We start from the raw sequence: 17,974 nt of genomic DNA on the forward strand, positions 1-17,974 counted from the left end.
TCTGGGTAATACATGCCCCGTGACCTGGTATAGATGCCAATAGTCCCTGGATCGCACAAGTTTAATTTTAATTCTACCGGTTTCCAGCTTGGCACTAGTAAATCCTAATGTTAAGACCGAAGGTTTGTTTCGTATATGAACAAACAAAATTGTAACTATTTCACAGAACTCCTAACAATAGCTAAATATTTTTGCCAAAAAGACTACCAAATTCAACAGATTACTTCACCAAAACATCCACACATATTCATTAAGAAGTAAGTCATTCCAAAATTCCTGCTTTTACTGAACTACTGAACTAATTGTTCACAGCACCAGCCGGCAGAAAATGAAATTTTCATTATTAAAATGAAGTTTTATTGTATACTTACCGAACAATTATAGAGCCGTGATTTCCACGAGCGGCAGGATACTAAATTCAAATTTAGCGCGTCGGCGTCGCCAACACTGGTGGTGATGACGTCATCTCCCTCCACTCGCGGGAGAACCAGGTACAACTGCCCAGGTGAATCCAATTCTTTCTGCCCGTCCGTCCACCTAAGGGGAGGAGGGTGGGTATAATCATAATTGTTCGGTAAGTATACAATAAAAACTTCATTTTAATAAGGAAAATTCATTTTTATTGTAGTGTCTTACCGAACAATTATAGAGCTGATTACACATTTATGGGAAGGTGGGATTCAGTGGACCACTAGTATTTTTAAATGGTTACATTTATTGCAATACCAGTAAACACTCAAGGTGTCTGTTGTACCTTACCTTGTAAGAGAGCTACAGCAGACTGTTACTGTCTCTGGTCGGTGCTCTTCTTACTATTGTAGAGGAATTGGAATTTGACCAAAGTTAGCCTCTACAGGAGTGGAATCCTTCCGTAGTTCAAGCGAGTCAAGGCTGACTGACGGAGGATAGTAACAACAAAGATTGCCCTTGCCCTGGGCTAAGACCAGAAATTCAATCATACAAACATTTGTCACCAACACCAAGATTCAAAAACATATATACCCAACCATTGTAAATCTGACCTAACAGACTGGTGAGTATCCCAGGTACTCAGTACCCCCAGCTTCCCTTGAACTCGACAACCTATTCAGGTGAAAAGTTAGCATAGAGGTGACGACCCCTGTGCCGTTTCTCCCAACACCATGCCAGAAACCGCCACCGGACCTAACGTTTTACAATTCTCGAAAACCGTTTTCTATCTCTTTGAGATAATGACTCGCAAAACCGAATTCGATCTCCAGAACGTGCTCTGAAGAATCGAAGCTAAAGATAAATTCTTTCTGAATGCTAAAGAAGTTGCCACTGCTCTAACCTCGTGAGCTTTAACTCTCAGAAAGGAAAGATTGTCGTTCTCGGACTGCGAGTGAGCTTCCCTGATAAGCTCTCTAATAAAGAACGATATAGCATTCTTAGAAAGAGGACGAGAGGATTTTGAACCGAGGTCCAGAGCTTAGGAAGATTGTCCCTCTAATACCCTTAGTGGCAAACAGATACTGCTTAATAGCCCTGACTGGACATAAGAGCCTTTCTTCCTCCTCATGTCCAACCAAATCAGATAAGTTCGCTTACCACAAAACTCCTCGGCCAAGGAATTAGAAGGATTCTCATTTTTGGCTAGAAAGGTCAAAGATACCGAAAATACAGCATTGCCTTGAGAGAAACCGACTCTTTTGTCTATAGCGTGCAATTCGCTGCACGCTTAGCAGAAGCTAGTGCAATAAGAAAAGAGTGCCTTCTTAGTCAAGTTTCCTGAGTGAAGACCGACTTCAAAGGCTCAAACGGTGGCCCCATGAGGAACTTAAGCACCACATCTAAGTTCCAAGCCACTGTATCTTGCGGGAGCTTAGTGGTTTTTCGAAAGACCTAATGAGGTCCGACAGATCTGAATTGAGGAAATATCCAAACCTCGATGTCGAAAAACCGAAGAGAGCATGGCTCTATATCCTCTGATCGTCGAAGGAGCCAGTTTCTTAGAGTTCCTAAGAAATAGCAGAAAATCTGCTATTTCTGTTAAAGAGGTCGCAGAAGTAGAGACTTTAGCACTTCTACACCACTCTCTGAGATTCTCCACTTCCCTTGATAGAGTTTGTTAGAAGACTCTCTCCTACAACGAGCGATAGCTTCTGCAGCTCTTCTTGAAAATCCTTTCGCTCTGACAAGATTCCGGACAGTCTGAACCCTGTCAGAGCTAGAGCGGACAAGTTTTGGTGGAACCTCTTGAAGTGAGGTTGTTTGAGAAGCCACTTCTCTGGAGGAAGAAGTCTGGGGAAGTCTACTAACAACTGGAGAAGGTCCGGGAACCACTCCTTCCTGGGCCAAAAGGGAGCGATTAACGTTAGCGTTACATTGCTGTGCGACATGAACTTGTTCAGCACCTCTCTTATTAGACCGCGAAACGGAGGGAATGCATAAGCTTCCAGACCCCGACCAATCCAACAGCATTGCGTCCACCGACCAAGCTAGAGGATCTGGGACTGGAGAACAAAAAGAGAGGAAGACGGTTTGTTCCTTGATGTCGCGAACAGGTCTATTGACGGTCGTGCCCCAAAGGCGCCAAAGTTTCTGACAAATCTTGTTGTCCAAAGTCCACTCCAGAGGTAACACTTGCTGTTGACGACTTAACTCGTCCGCCAGGACGTTCATCTTTCCCGGAACAAATCTCGGGACTAGCTGAACCTTCGCTTCGTTTGACCACAGGAGGAGATCCTTGGCTACTGTCGTACAGAGAGAAAGACTGAGTCCCCCCCCCCCTGTTTCCCGACGTACGAGAGAGCCGTGGAGTTGTCGGAATGCACTGCCACTACTCGACCTTCTACTAAGCTCCGAAACTGTCTGAGCCCCAAGAAAATTTGCTAACAGTTCCTTTACATTTATGTGGAACTTTCTTCTCCTTCTCCGACCAAGCTCCTGAATGTCCCCGTTGATTTTCCCAGTAGGGCTCCCCAACCCTGTGTCCGATGCGTCGGCTGGGAAGAACTGTAGGTTCGGGAGGATGGGTCGTAAATCTAACCTTCTTTCCAACCTTGCTCGAGAGAGCCACCACCTTAGGTCCTCTTTTATTTGATCTGTGACAGGAAAGGTAATCGAGTCTGGTTGTGTCTTCCTGCACCAAGAGGCTCTCAGGAAAAACTGCAGAGGTCTCATGTGCAGTCTTCCCAACGTCACAAATTTCTCCACTGACGTCAATTTGCCCAGGAGCCTCATCCACTGATTGGCAGAACTTACCTTTTTGTCCAAGAACTCCTGAAACTGTCTCCAGACAGCCTTGAACCCTCTTCGGGGACAGAAAAGCCCGAAAAACTTGAGCATTCAGAATCATCCCCAAATAAGGATGCTCTGAGATGGAACCAACTGGGACTTCTGTTTGTTGACCAGAATTCCTAACTTTCTGGCAAGATCCAGAGTTGTTCCAAGGTCCTTCATGCACCGACTCTCTGATTCCGACCGGAGAAGCCAATCGTCCAGATAGAGGGAGATTCTTACTCCTAATATGTGTAGCCAGCTTCCTATCGGGGATAGACCCTGGTGAAAACTTGAGGAGAGGCGGTCCGCTAGTCCGAAGCAAAGCGCCCGAAACTGAAACACCTTGCCTTCGAACATGAACCTCAGGTACTTCCGAGATTCGCGATGTATCGGAATGTGAAAATAAGCGTCTTGCATGTCCAGATGAGACCATCCAATCCCCCTGTCTGATGGACTCCAGACCGACCGATGTGGTCTCATATGAAATTTTGTTTTCTGGACATGCAAGTTCAGGCGCTCACATCCAAAACTGGCCTCCAGCCCCCTGATGACTTGGAACTACAAAAAGGCGATTGTAAAAGCCTGGAGGAAAATCCTTCTATCTGTTCTATCGCTTCTTTGAGAAGCGCTTCCACTTCTGCGGCTAGCGCCAGAAATTTGTCTGAGCCCGGAGAGTATGCCTGGAATGGAATTGGCACAGTGAGAGCGAGGAGGTGAAACGAGAGGAATACGATAGCCGAACTTGAGTACTTGCACTACCCAGGCTTCTGCTCCTCTGTTTTCCCATTCCTCCCAAAAAAGAGCCAGCCTGGCTCCCACTGGTGCATGAAGAACCGAGCTTTCATTTGGAAGGTTTGTTAACCTTGGCCGAGGCCTTAGACTGAGGTCGCAAATTCGATTTGGCGCCGAAAGAAGCGCTTGGGTTTTCTCCCTCGAAAAGGCGCTTGGGCCAGAGGAGAAACCGAAGGAAAACAGTCTCCACAGGAGCTTTAGGTCTCTTAGTAGACTGTGCCAGTAAATCCGAAGTAGATTTCTTATCTAGCGCAGACGAAATTGACAACACTACATCGTCTGGAAAGAGGTTATCTTTCACAAAAGGAGCAAACAAGAGAGCAGAACTTCTGTTGGACGTAACCCTTTTAGAAGCAAAGGAGCACCAAAGTTGCCTTTTCTTAAGGGTACCAAAGGCGTGAGCGAAGCTAACTCATCACATCCATCCCTAATGGATTTGTCCGCACAGGACGAACACCAATCCAATCCTCCGCTAACTCCTGAGAAAGAGAAGGACAGTCTTCGATCTTGGCCGCTAAAGCGCCAATAGTCCAATCAAGGAAGCTAAAGACTTCCAAAAGTTTAAATTGATTCTTTACAACGTGGTCCAACTCAGGCGCTGTAAAGAAAACTTTCGCTGCGGCGAAAGCAGATCTTCTAGAGGAGTCGATTAAACTGGAGAAGTCTCCCTGGGAGGAGGCAGAAACTCCCAGAGAAGGAGCTTCCCCAGTTACATAAAACCTATACCTCTTACGAAGCAACTTAGAGGGAGGGTAAGCAAAAAGAGCCTTCCCTAAGTCTCTTTTCATAGACATCCATTTCTCCGTCTCTTTCAACGAATGTCTAACCGCTTTAGATAGAACAAGTTTTGGGAGGAGAGAGTCTGAAGTTTTCCTCCTCATCAAAAAAGTCGAAGTTGGGGAGCGCGGAGCCGCTTTCTCAAAATAATCTGGATAAGATACCAGAAGAAATAAGGAGACGTGAATAACACGATAGGTGATGTGAATCCTCCTCCTCTACTTCTTCTTCATTCTCCGATACCGCCGAAGAAGTAGACGGAACTACAACCGGATCTGAAGGTTTTCGAACCACCCTTGGACTCATTCATCCAGTTGGTTAACATCTCTAACTGCTTGCGCAAAGGCGCCAGAGACGAATCAAAAACAGTTAACGTAGGCTTGGAAGAGCCTAAATGTTCAGCAGGAGGCGGAAAAACTACTTGCGCCTCGCTCGGAGCCGCCGAAATTCGAGGCGAAACAGGCGCATCAGGCGTAACGCGAAAAAGCGCCTAAAGAAAACGAAAAAAGCCCTAGAACACCGCTACTGCTAGACAGCGCTAAAACCACAATCTCTACTAGTAGATGGAGCCGAAAAAAGGCACAGATTGAGGCGACGAACAAGCCGCTAACGCCGGAGGCGCAACCCTACTCTCAGGCTCCTTATACCGCTTGACTGGAGGAGGCGAAGAATCGCGCCTGAACGCCTCTTTAAGGACGCGAAACTTGGGCGAATCTCGCCAAGAGCCGCGCGACCGGAGACGAATCGCTTGAATCATTCGAAGGCGTCTGACCGCAACACCTTTCCAACGCTTAACCGAGCCCTGTTGGGGCGCAACAGGCTCAACAAGAGAGGCGCCTGTCTGTGGGCAAATCCCGATCGACTCCCTTGGACTTCCGGTAGTCTTCTCCCCCGGTGCGGGGGAGCTGGACAGTGACCTTTGTCTAGGAGGACGTGTCAGGACAGACAGACGCACCCTCAACTACACTCTTACCTGAAGCCGCTTTCTCCAAAAACGTCTTAACTGAATTACCAAGTTGCAAAACCGTATTCGCTAGTACCGAAAATTTCTGATCTACCTCGATTCCAGACTGGCAATGGTGTCGGAAGAAACTACACGGGAAGCCGGAGAGCGGGATTAGTAGGAGGAATAGGAGGTGTAGTTAAAGAGACATACAATTTGAGGAGAAACAGAAGGAACAGAAGCATAGCAAGACGAAGCGGAGCTAAGTCTACTTTCCCTAAGCGCTGCTTTTCTAATTCTGTCTTTAGCTAATTTCTCCGAGTATGAACTAAAAAACTTCCATTGAGAATCAGTCCAATCACTACACTCGTTACATGTTCGATCTGCTGAACAAACCTGTCCCCTACACTTAACACATTTAGTGTGAGAATCATATTCTAACTTGGATAATCTAGTTTTACATCCTGAGATGCAAAACCTAACTCCCGACGGACTAGAATCCGACATGGCAACGCCTAAATAAAAAGCAAAATAACAACAACGCCAAAAAAGAGTACTTCACCAATTCCGAAGATCAATTCCACAAGAAAAAAAGCGAAGCAAAGTCATCCAACCGCCGACCACCGATGTTCATCCCGGACGCCGGCAGGAAAAGAATTGATTCACCTGGCAGTTGTACCTGGTTCTCCTGCGAGTGGAGGGAGATGACGTCATCACCACCAGTGTTGGCGACGCCGACGCGCTAAATTTGAATTTAGTATCCTGCCGCTCGTGGAAATCACGGCTCTATAATTGTTCGGTAAGACACTACAATAAAACAACTGAGTTTTCCGTGCTGAGTTGGTTCCTATCTCCCCCAGTAGAGGGAGGGGGTATTGCCTAGCCAATACACGCAGTGCTGCCATGAATTTCAAGATCCTAGCTGTCAATGGTGTAGAAACTATAGCTATGTAACTACTTAGTAAGTTACAAGCATAAAATTGACACCCAACGTGGGGTACATAATTGCAGATGGCAGAGGAGGCAGGTTTGGATGGTGTTGGGTCAAATGAAGGGGAGCAAGATTGGAATGAGAGGTTGGATAGGTTGACGTCCATGATGATCAGCATTCAGGATGAGTTAGAGGAAGCCCAAGCATGGGAAAATAGATTGGTTACAAGGATAGAGGTCATGGATCAGAAAGTGTGTGAGATGGCAAAGAAATTGGCAGAAATGGCTAAGAGTAACCTCGGTGTTGGGAGGGGAAGTGAGAACGATGAGGTAAAAGGTGCAAGGAAAAACATCCCTGAGAAAGGAAAGGAAGTACCTGCCATGGATGAGAACAGATGAGTGAGTAGAGTGAAAGCAATGAGGAAGAGAAAAGTAAGAAAAGGGAAAGAAGAGAACAAGGGGAAAAGTGTGAGGAAAAAGGAGTCTTAATTCCTGGATTCTGAGGGACAGTTCAGACTCAGAAATTGAGGATGACAGGAAGATTGGAAGTAAAAATTGTAGTAGCAAAGGGTTGAGTGAGGCAGAGGAGAAAGTGGCCAAAACTGTATAACTGAGGAAGGTTCCCCGTATTGAGAAATTTTGCATTGGGAAGGAAAGAGACATACGTGAGTTTTTTTATGAGTATGAGAAGTGTTGCAGAGAAAAATATAGGGAGAATGAAAGTGTGAGGATGAAGCAGCTGGGAGAGTTCCTGGATGGGCCACTGAAGATCGTGTTATACAGAATGAGTGAGGGTGAGCCAGGGTATGAGTCAGTCAAAACGAGATTGATTCAGGTAAGAAGCATCACAGGAAGTGTGGTCTACAAAATGGATGATAGGTTTGAAGGCTGGGGAAGAAATGGGCTGGTAGGGTAAATGACCGAGCAGCGACATAGCCGCCACTGATCCCAGAACACGGCCAATTCCCAAAAAAGTACTTGAATTATGCCATTATTTCATAATTGAGGAGAAAACACTTACTTTGGGAGGAGTAAAGAGGTCATGTTGTGCTGCCTGGATGGGCAAATTCAAGTACTTTTTCAGGAAGGTGGCCGCATTCCGGAATCGGTGGCCTATATGTTGTCGCTTGATCATTTACCCTATGCCCAAAGGCTAGAAGCATTGGCCAAAAGGAAGTAAGGAGAGGAAGGAATGTTTGATGCCTTTTGTTTATGTGCTTGCTTATGCTCATGATATTTACCACCATGATTTATTTAAGTTTTTACAATTGGTATAACTTTTAGTTGAGTGGTCTAACTCCCACCAGTTGTTGACTGGGGCAGGGTTCCTCATACATAAATAGGCATAACTTTCCCATAATACCTAGTCCTGACCTAATCAGATCTTACCTACCTAGGAGCGAGTGCATATCCACGGACCACCGATTTTCGTGTTAATGTGTGCTCTCAGTAAGAACGTGGCGGAACAGCGCTTCACGCCTTATCCACATATTTAAATACTCTTGGCAAGCTCGTTTGTTCTAGCAAGAGGTATTGTTTCGCTATGCACGCTAGCCTCAGGGTTAAGATCAACTTGTACTTAGATAGGAGCTGTAACTGCATACTGCAGATATGCAAACTAACCCCTACCTAACCTAAGGAGGGCCAAATGCCCTGATCTGGAGGAGGGGGCAAATCCCTAAGGGACTAGGGGGAATAACCGACTCTACTAACGGATCCAGTTTCCACCGCATGTGAAGCCACCCTCCGAGAAAGTACTTTAACACATCCTGACACCGGAGATGGGCACCAGTCACGAGTCATCGGTGGTGAGAGCAACAGCTCGAGACCTCTACTATCCTTTCAAAGTATGTATTTTCTCCAAAGTTAGAAATTAAGGTCATTTTTAAGATTAAACAGGGATTAATGAAAGTCTAGCCATACGCAGTGCACACATACCTCCATGACGCTTTCGAAATTTTTACTTATAACACCAGTAATATCGAAGATTGATGCCATCTCGATGTTTGCGGAGCGACGTGTGTCAATAAACTTCCCATTCCATGTGCTAAATCCACACACCACTTGTACCCATAGACGCTGGGGCACTTTCTTCACAAAAATTGTAAACAATAACACCAACCACGACTTATCCAAGGAAACTACGATTTTTTGGTAGAAGAAGAAGAAGCGTGCACTAGATAATTATTTAAAGACTAAATAGTTAAACGGCAGTATAAGGTCATGAATTGCATAAATTTTTTACATATTCATGATTATTAATTTGAAAATATTCGTTGTTGAAAAAGTAACTAGATTCCTGACTCAAATATCAACAGTTTTGCTGTGGACAGTACCTACAGCATTCTTTGCGCTCTTCTATTGTTTATCAGTGTTGCCAATTGGTATGTGTTTACCCTCCAAACTGGGTATAAGACTTACACAAAACCAGGGAAATAAGTGAAATTAGCATATCTATTTGTAGTATATATACATATTAGAGCAATTTTATCATTATTGCATTACTAGACAACTAGAATTCATGGAAACAGTTTGTAAATGCATTGGCGTATGTGTGAAGCTCCACCAGATTGGAAACGACGAGTCATTTTGCCATCTGCTCGTATCTACTTTAGAAATATCTGTAATTTTTCTGGGTTAATTTTGTTGCAAAAACAGGATAATAGACATGAATTAAATAAATATTTTGAAGTAAAAAAGTAAAGGTAAATTAAATAATGAGTAAAGTAAACAATTAAGGGAATAAAACTTTGCACCTCATAAACTGTATACTCGTGTGCTGCCCGTAACTGTGTTTGTGGATTGAGTGCTTAGGAACCAGGAACCACAATGTAGTTCAAGGGCAATTTGGAGTGAATTAAGACCAAAATGTGTATAATTACAATCAAATAAGCACTGTGGAGTTCCAGTTGTGATGGCAGTGAGGATAAAACCACCGATTACAAGGTAAAAATTAATTTCAGTTTAAACCATGACCCCGGGAATAAGAAGTGTCATACTTTCACTAATATAGGCAACAAAATGTTGTTTTATTGTGCTGATTACAAATGCAATCTTGAGTAAGATCAATAAACGTTACATATATACGCTAACATTGTTCAAATGAGTGCTGGGAAGGCTGGGAAAGATGGTGGCTTGGCTGTGGTTACGAACGACACCTCACACGGTTGCCGCCATATTGGATTTTAAAACTGCCTTGAAAACATGTTTTACAAAGAGCTCTCATGCTTATTTTAGCTAGTTGGTATGGCGCTTTCATATATCACATTATGTTGACGAAACTTCAATCTTTTGAATGGTATGCTTAAAGATGTAACTGTATTCTTGTTTCACCAATTAAATATCGAGTGAATAAGGCTGAGCTACGCAATGATGATGGATCCACTGTGGTGTTTCACCCTAGTACAAATTATGTCACCAATTTTGCACTTACCCAAGGGGTGCGGTAGTTATCTTAAGTTTAACCCCATTTTGGGTAGATCTAGGGTACTACCTATTTATCCGCAGCGGCCTAGACTATGGCAGCTGCGGTTGTTCTATGCAGTTTTACTTACTGAACAAGAATTTTAAGTAATATTTATTTGGACGACTGTAATTAACCACCAGGGTCCAGTACTAAACACGGCAAAATACATTGGACGGCCCAATCCCTAGTGGATTTCTTATCCGCGGTTACATTCCTTGCAGCCATGCGGACTGCTTCTGTAGAAATACCCCATTTTGAACTAGCCTAGCCTACCTACTAGCAAAAAGGCTGTGTATAGCATAGCCTACTTTATCCACTTCAGACTTGCGTGGTAGCTTCGATAACCTAGATTAACCATACCCAAGTATATATAAATGATATGCTAACATACGTTATCCCTAACAGCCTATACATAGTCTATTAAATTAGGTTAAGATATCCTTCCTAGTTAGTATATTTCGAAAGGAGCACCATAGAGAAAGCTGGCGCATCACCCGACCATTATCTGATCTAGGCAATATTACAGCATCTCAAAGACGTCAATTTGATAGCCCAAATACAACTCCCTGTTTAAAATCTACCTTCCTGTGGAACAAATAGATAATCTAAAGTGATTTATTACAATACAGATCTTTTAAAACATCTTTTGACATAAAACTTAGGCCTTACTTTGATAACTTTTGGGCGAAGGCCCTTTGGCCTGACGCCATCTTTCTCCTCTCTGTTGTTGATGTTTCCGTCTTCTTTCTTCTCTTGACATTTCGCGTGTTGATTTGGAACTATTTCTTATACTATATTCTATTGTGCTCAAGTATATAATAATTAACGTGGTATTATACGATTTATTTGTAATTTTAAACAAATAAATAATATTTTTTTAAATTATTGCATGACTTTTAAATATTTACTACAAATTTCCTTTGCTACCTATAAGAAAATCTGTGAGAAACATATCCAACATGCTGTAATGAGTCAACGCGTGGTTGGGATCGGTTAGCTTCGAATAATATATCTTTTTCTTAATTTTCCTAAATGTGGGCGTGGTTCTAAGGGAGATTTTTGAGACTATAAAAACCATTCTAGAGTATGGAACATAACTGGGTGTAAGTACAACAAAGATGAATTTGGGGAATGTTCTAAAATTAACCAAATGTTAGCGAATGTGAGGGTAGTGAAGGGCTAAAATAAATTTCAAAAAAAGCTGAAAAAAAACAACGAAATGTTTAAATGCTATAAAAGAATTGAAAGGCCATAATGCCAATCCTTATGAATGAGCTGCTAAAAATGAAAATTCAGACAAAAGTCCTAATTCATGTTTGCTTTCCGACAAAACGATAATTAATTATTATAATGTTTTATTAAAACAATCATTAATGAGTTCATTTTTAACGCGAGGGATATGAATGACAATCGATACTTAAAGGCAAGTTTATTATCTGTGACTGTGAGAAAACTTGCTCTTGTCGCAAATGAAGTTCATTTCCAGCGCTTTGGTAATGGTTTGAAATTAGCAGGCGACAAATAAGCTGTTTGCGTGGAAATTTGTATTGCAGCAATCATTTAGCATTAGGCTATGCATGTATTGTCTTTTTCTATCTTAATCTGTCTCGTTTGCAATATACACATTCGTGTTTATTTTCACATGTTATTACACTCGACCCTTCGTAAACGGAAAAACAAACGCACACAGAGAGAAACGAAAAAAATTGCCAACCAAATCCTTTAATGAAATTTCTCACAAACAAATTAATGCTGTCATCTGGCTGGGGTACATCGGGTCCTCATAGCTTCTGAGAGTTTATGACTATAAATAATGCAGTATATGAGTGTGTACCCTTTATTTACCTTGAGAGGATGGAATTTGTTCCAATGGCGACAATAATGTCACTTCACAGAATTTTTCTTCCTCAGTCTATGTTGCTTAAAATTAAGTGACCCTGTAAGTAAATTATGCACGGGATTCTAGACATGAATTGAACTTTAGCGGATTCTGGGCCCTGACCCCGTCTTAGTACGATATGAGTAGTTACAGGTCACGGTCCATGTTACAGGTGATCCCGATCCGTCGTTCACTTGGTCAACCGCGTCCCGGGCAAAGCAGGTATAGCACATGGGTACACGTCTGTAAAAAAAAGCACTATGTGGCAGCGTGCCGAACTTGGTATCTAAACTTGGGTTTGGCTGCAATGCTTGGATGGTTACTGGAAGCTTACAAGGACATAGTTAGTCCGTGGATCTTCCAGTTTGACGTTGATCCTGCTGGGATGAGCTTTGGTGATCGAGGGAGAACAAGCCAGAGATGCGATATGACACATTTACTCCTTCAGCAGCTTTTCGTATCAGTAGGCATGGCCGTAGTTAGTCTGTAAATCACATGGCTTGATACGAAAACCATGATATGCTTACAAATTTGGTGCAGGATGGCCTTGTGATCTTATGAGAGTTTGATATCAGAGCTAGGACGCCGTATTTCTAATCTATCATGCCACTCCGAGGTCATCGGCGTAAAGCAACTCATACGTAGGATTTCAGGAAACAAGTGATTTCATTCGCAAATTTTGACCCAGTTTAATACATGTTGCCATGGCCGTATGGCGAGCGAGCGAGCGAGACGAGTGACATAAGGGCATGGCTATGGTCGTACTTGAGAGAGGATGGCTAACCTGTTAGCTAAACCTGATTCAACAGGGAAGTTTGGAAGTTCACTGAAACCTTACAGCCTAGAAACGAGTTAACTCCTTCGGATGTCCACCTGTGTCACTCCTTGGAAATGTACAGCACAAAGAAGCCATAAGTCTTGGAATTTATAAATCATAATGAATTGAATTAGATATTAATACTAATAATAGTGTTTGAAATACCACATCCTTCACGCATGTATATGAATAAGTTAGAATAACTTGTAGGCTACACAACATATTTACTGTTCATTTATTTGTATGTTTAACTCTTCACACGCTAAATATTCATTAATGAATTCTTAACCAAGCTCTTAGTAGTCTGTATGGTTTTCTGTACACAATCAAAAGCAATCCAAGTAATGTAACTTGTCAGCCTGACATATTATGGTCACACGCGAAAATAAGTTCATAAAAAGCAGGAATGCCATATTAAATAGGGCTTTGTTGTATTAAATGCATATTATGCTTTTTGTCAGTCATATGACCGTTTTTAGGAAGACACTCAAAAGCAAAGAAAAGTCAGTGAATTGTCAATACAGTATATTAATCAAACCTGAAAGTAACGAGGCATAATAATAACAAGATAATGATGAACAGAGTCAGCATACTTATTGACAACCAGATTGGTTAGCAATGATATGACACCACGTAACGCCTAGAAAATGCTTCAGTCTAGCACTGCAAAAGATCTACTCTTGGACAACCATCTTCATGTGAGACCTGCCTCCTGGGCTTCCTTTCCAAGACGACCCCCTGAGGACGACTCTGTCCAGCCTGAGGGTCTTCTATTGGGGTTGCTTTCCCCTTCAATCCTTACCTGTTTCTCCTACTTTGGTGGGATATTCCGACACTCTTGGGAGAGCCTGAACACCCGACCTGACTGGAAGCCTCTCTGCCATGGCAGCCTTCCATGAAGAGCCCAGAGATGCTCGCCATCAAGACAGGAGGACCTTCTCCTGGGCTGCCTTCCCTTGGGATCCACCCCTGTGGGAACGCTGCTCACCATGGCAGGAACCCTGCCTCCCTCCTGTGACACCATCTGGCAAGGCATCTTGACGGAGGAGCTGGAAACCCTTATCAATGGATACCTTTTTTAGGTAGCCCTGGCCCAACCACAATGGTGAGGCCGACTTCCAGGTAAGTGGCTTAGGAGGAGGAGTTGGAGACCTTTCTAAGGTCCACACCTTTCTGATGTGACTTGTGAGACCTTCCTCCAGGGAGGCTTTTTGGTCTGGTGGTAGCACTTTCTCGCATTCAAGAAGGCAGTTCCAGACATGCTCCTCCAGGCTTGGGTACCTCAGCTCCCTCTTGGAAGGCATTTCTGGGTGGGAAGCCTTTTCTATGAAGCCTTGGCCTCCACCCCTGTAGTGCGGCTTTTCTATGGGACCATTCCGCCACCTTGTTAGGAGCCCTGCCTACTTCCAAAACACAGCTTTGGGAATTTGAAACTCGCATTAAAGGGTGCCTCGCATAACCATAGAAGTACATTTTCCTGCCTGGCTCCCTTGGGAAGTCTAATTTTTGGGGAAGGACTTGAGACCCTCCCCAAGGGATGATTTCCCTAAGAAGCTTTGGCTCCCTACCTCAAAGGGGACGCCCTCCTTTGGGGCTGCTATCTGACCTGGCAGGAGCCCTACCTCCCTCCTGGGAAAGCTGCCAAAAGGACGGCCTCTTAGGCGGCATTTCCCTCTCTCCCTCCAGGAAGGTATATGGAAATCATTGTTTATCATCTTCAAGGGAATACCTAAATGTAAATTATTTCTTTCTCATTGTAACTTTTAATTTCTCCTTAACATCTTTAGAAAATATCCTCACAAAATATTTTGACTAAAAAGCTAATCCTGCTCTTTTTAATGTCATTTTCTGATAAGCAGGTCCTTTGGAGTGACACATAAGTAGTATCAAAGAGAGAGGAACAATTGAAACGTAGGTATCTACTCATTCTGCCTTTATATACACACACACACACACACACACACACACATATATATATATATATATATATAGCTTAGTGCCAGGAGTCAGGAGTCAATCCGTATTAATAACCATCAATGAAGGGAAGAGGACACACACAGATTGTACATGCTGTCTTTATTGCAACGTTTTTCGTAATTATCAAGTTAATTACATCAATCAGGCGAAAATGATAATTTCCTAGTAAAATTGTAAAAACAAAACTAAGTATATTATTCAGAAATGCAAAAGTAAAAAAAGTTTATTCTTACAGTGTACAAATATACACATTAAAATTAAGGAAGTTAAAATTATTAAAAGGACATACATTAAAATGAAAGATAAATGAACTATAAAAATAAGCAAAAATTGACAAAAGATTGAAAAGCAGTTACAGAACAAAGAAGTAATATAATATATATATATATATATATATATATATATATATATATTATTATATATATATATATATACACATATATATATACGGGTCTCGCCTAAGTATAGGAAGGTGACCCGTTGAATGTTATAGCTTGCGACTGTCATACGCAAGTATGGTGTGTCTACTTCCCATTTTGTCAGAGTGACATCGATGCAGAGATTTCTAAGCTCCCATTAGTATCTTCCTTAAGTGTAGAGGCGATGACTCAAACTCTGAGTTAACAAACTTAACAATTTATTAAGAACTACATCTCTGGAGTAGAGGAAGAGTTAGTTTCAGAGAACTGCTCTTGATGAAGAGAAGTAGAGATCTAAAGTTACTGTCTTTCACAAAGATAACGGAGCAAAGCTATCTCAGCATACATAACATACAGACAGACGAACATGTGACTAGGAAGTCACGTGTTACCTCTGCAGGTGATAGGTCACCAGCTTCTCATAGGAAGGCGCTGTGACCTGTTTTGCCAGATAATGCTAATGATTACACAGGCAAATGCAAACCAGGCCACTGCAAGCATAGCACGGCATCGTCTAGCTTACGTCCTGTTTTAACTACATATCACACTCCTATCACGCCAGTGACCCTTTGGGTCATGGGAGTATTTTCATATATTTAAAATATATGTTTTAATAATGTATTTATTACATATATATTATATATTATATAAATATATATATATATATATATATATATATATATATATATATTCTTATACTCTGAGTTTTGTGATGCAATTATGGTTTTGGTAATAAAATCAATTCCCCTCTGAAACTGTGTATCATGTTGTAAAATGTATATTTTTATGTTCAGATTCCCACAGACTAAGTTCATCAAAACAGGTGTGAGGTAATCTTGTAAGTAATTAAATTAATCAAAGGGCATCACTTCATCAACAACTTTAAAAGTCTAAGTATTTCCCTGATTTCAGGAGTCTAAGTACTTCCCTGGTTCTAAGTCACTTCAAGTTAATTGAAGGAAAACAGATCAATTACCACTCTATATTTCTACCTAACATCAATATAATCATATGCAAATATACTGGTTAGAAATGAAAACACTTATAAAAATCTTAAATGCAAAAATTTATTATTAAACTCAAAATTTATAAGTGAAATTCACAATATCAGGGAAAATTACTGTTACTTGAAAACTAAGTAAAGTTTAATTAATTCTTGAATCAAATTAAGTAAAATTAAATCAAAATTAATTGATCACAAAATTCAAGAAAATTAATTCAATCAAAATTCAAAAGTGCTAGGCAATAATTGAAAATTTGATATTAATTCACAAGTGCTAAACAATAATAAAACTTGAAAAGAATTCTAAGTAAAAGCAAATTAATTCACAAGTGTTAAATTTAATTAAATGTGCAATGATTAAGCAATGAAAATAACTGAGTTAATTAAATTCTGAATGCAAATGAAAATACAGTCAAATCGGAAAATACCAAAATTGCAAAAGTATTAATCACACAGACTATAAAATAAAAAGACACACTTCAACAAGAAAACAGATGAATGCACAAAACATAAAAATCACCTCAATAAGAAAATGGACAAATGCACTTAAACACAAAACAAAAATTTGCAATGTAGAAAAACGTAAATTTCACTCAAACCATTGTAACTACGAGTTATCAGTTCTCTAAACCATAGTAACTAATAGTTATTAGTTATTACCTAACCACTGTTCCTATTAGTTATTAGTTGCAACTAATAAAAATATAACGCACTTTACCTATTTGGTATACCAATTTCTTTCTTTATTTGCTGCAGCTTGTTTCACACTTTCACAAAACCAGGCACCGTTACACAACAATGTTTGTTCAGATTCCGCAAAAACATTAAATAACACTAAATGAACTCTAAGAAATATCAAATCTAAAATTTACAAGTTACGAGTGACCATACAATAAGTACGAAATCGTTACGTTGCTTTAAAATCAAAAGTGCTATGCGATGGAGAGAGAGAGAGAGAGAGAGAGAGAGAGAGAGAGAGAGAGAGAGAGATCTGAATGCCTCGAGTATCTAAGATGTAATGAATTCTCTTCCTTTCGGAAGCTGGACAGTGGAGACGACACAAAACGTTTTGGGCAATAATTCTTTCTAGAAGCTTCGAAATCTTACGCAACTTTACATACAAAATGTGAAATGTGCCTGTGGCACTCGGTAAAGACACGCGTACGAGACCAGTCTGTTAAAAAAAGACACGTACTCGACTCGATCGATCGAAGCAGAAGTCCCTTATCATACGTGATGACAGAATCCCAAAACACAATGAAGACTGGAGGTCTCTTAATCTCGAGGAGATGAAAAGTTACTGAAACAATTCTAGCTTTGAACGGACAAAGATATTCTCTCTCTTTCTACATTCTACGTTATATATTCTTTTACATTATGTAATGCAGAAATCTGAACACACATTTAAAACATCCTAACTCTAAGCTATCTAGGAATCTGGAAAAATGTTGCCAAAATCTTATACACAGTATTTTATACAGTCAAAGAGGGGATATATGCATTTTGACAGTAGCAATATAATATATATATATATATATATATATATATATATATATATATATATATATATATATATATATATATATATATATATATACACACGACGATGATGAAAGCAGAGACCAAGGGCAGAATGATGGAAAGGCACACGAACAATTAACCACATTTATTGTGGCCGACGGCGTTTCGCAATAATCCATTGCATCTTCAAGGCTGCAAAATGACACG

The 17,974-nt window shown here is 41.1% G+C and overlaps 1 protein-coding gene across 1 annotated transcript in view; it reads right to left on the reverse strand.

The window, feature by feature from the left end:
• Window positions 1–10,973, reverse strand: part of LOC135217547 (dedicator of cytokinesis protein 7-like) — a 78,510-nt gene extending 67,537 nt beyond the window's left edge. Inside the window, exon 1 of the mRNA XM_064253515.1 lies at window positions 10,821–10,973. Coding sequence (XP_064109585.1) covers window positions 10,821–10,861 — 41 coding nt within the window. The 5' untranslated portion in view covers window positions 10,862–10,973. The remainder of the gene's footprint in view (window positions 1–10,820) is intronic.
• Between the last annotated feature and the right edge of the window lie 7,001 nt (window positions 10,974–17,974).

The sequence above is a fragment of the Macrobrachium nipponense genome, chromosome 7 (assembly GCF_015104395.2).
Source record: "Macrobrachium nipponense isolate FS-2020 chromosome 7, ASM1510439v2, whole genome shotgun sequence".
NCBI classification, from domain to species: Eukaryota; Metazoa; Arthropoda; class Malacostraca; order Decapoda; family Palaemonidae; genus Macrobrachium; species Macrobrachium nipponense.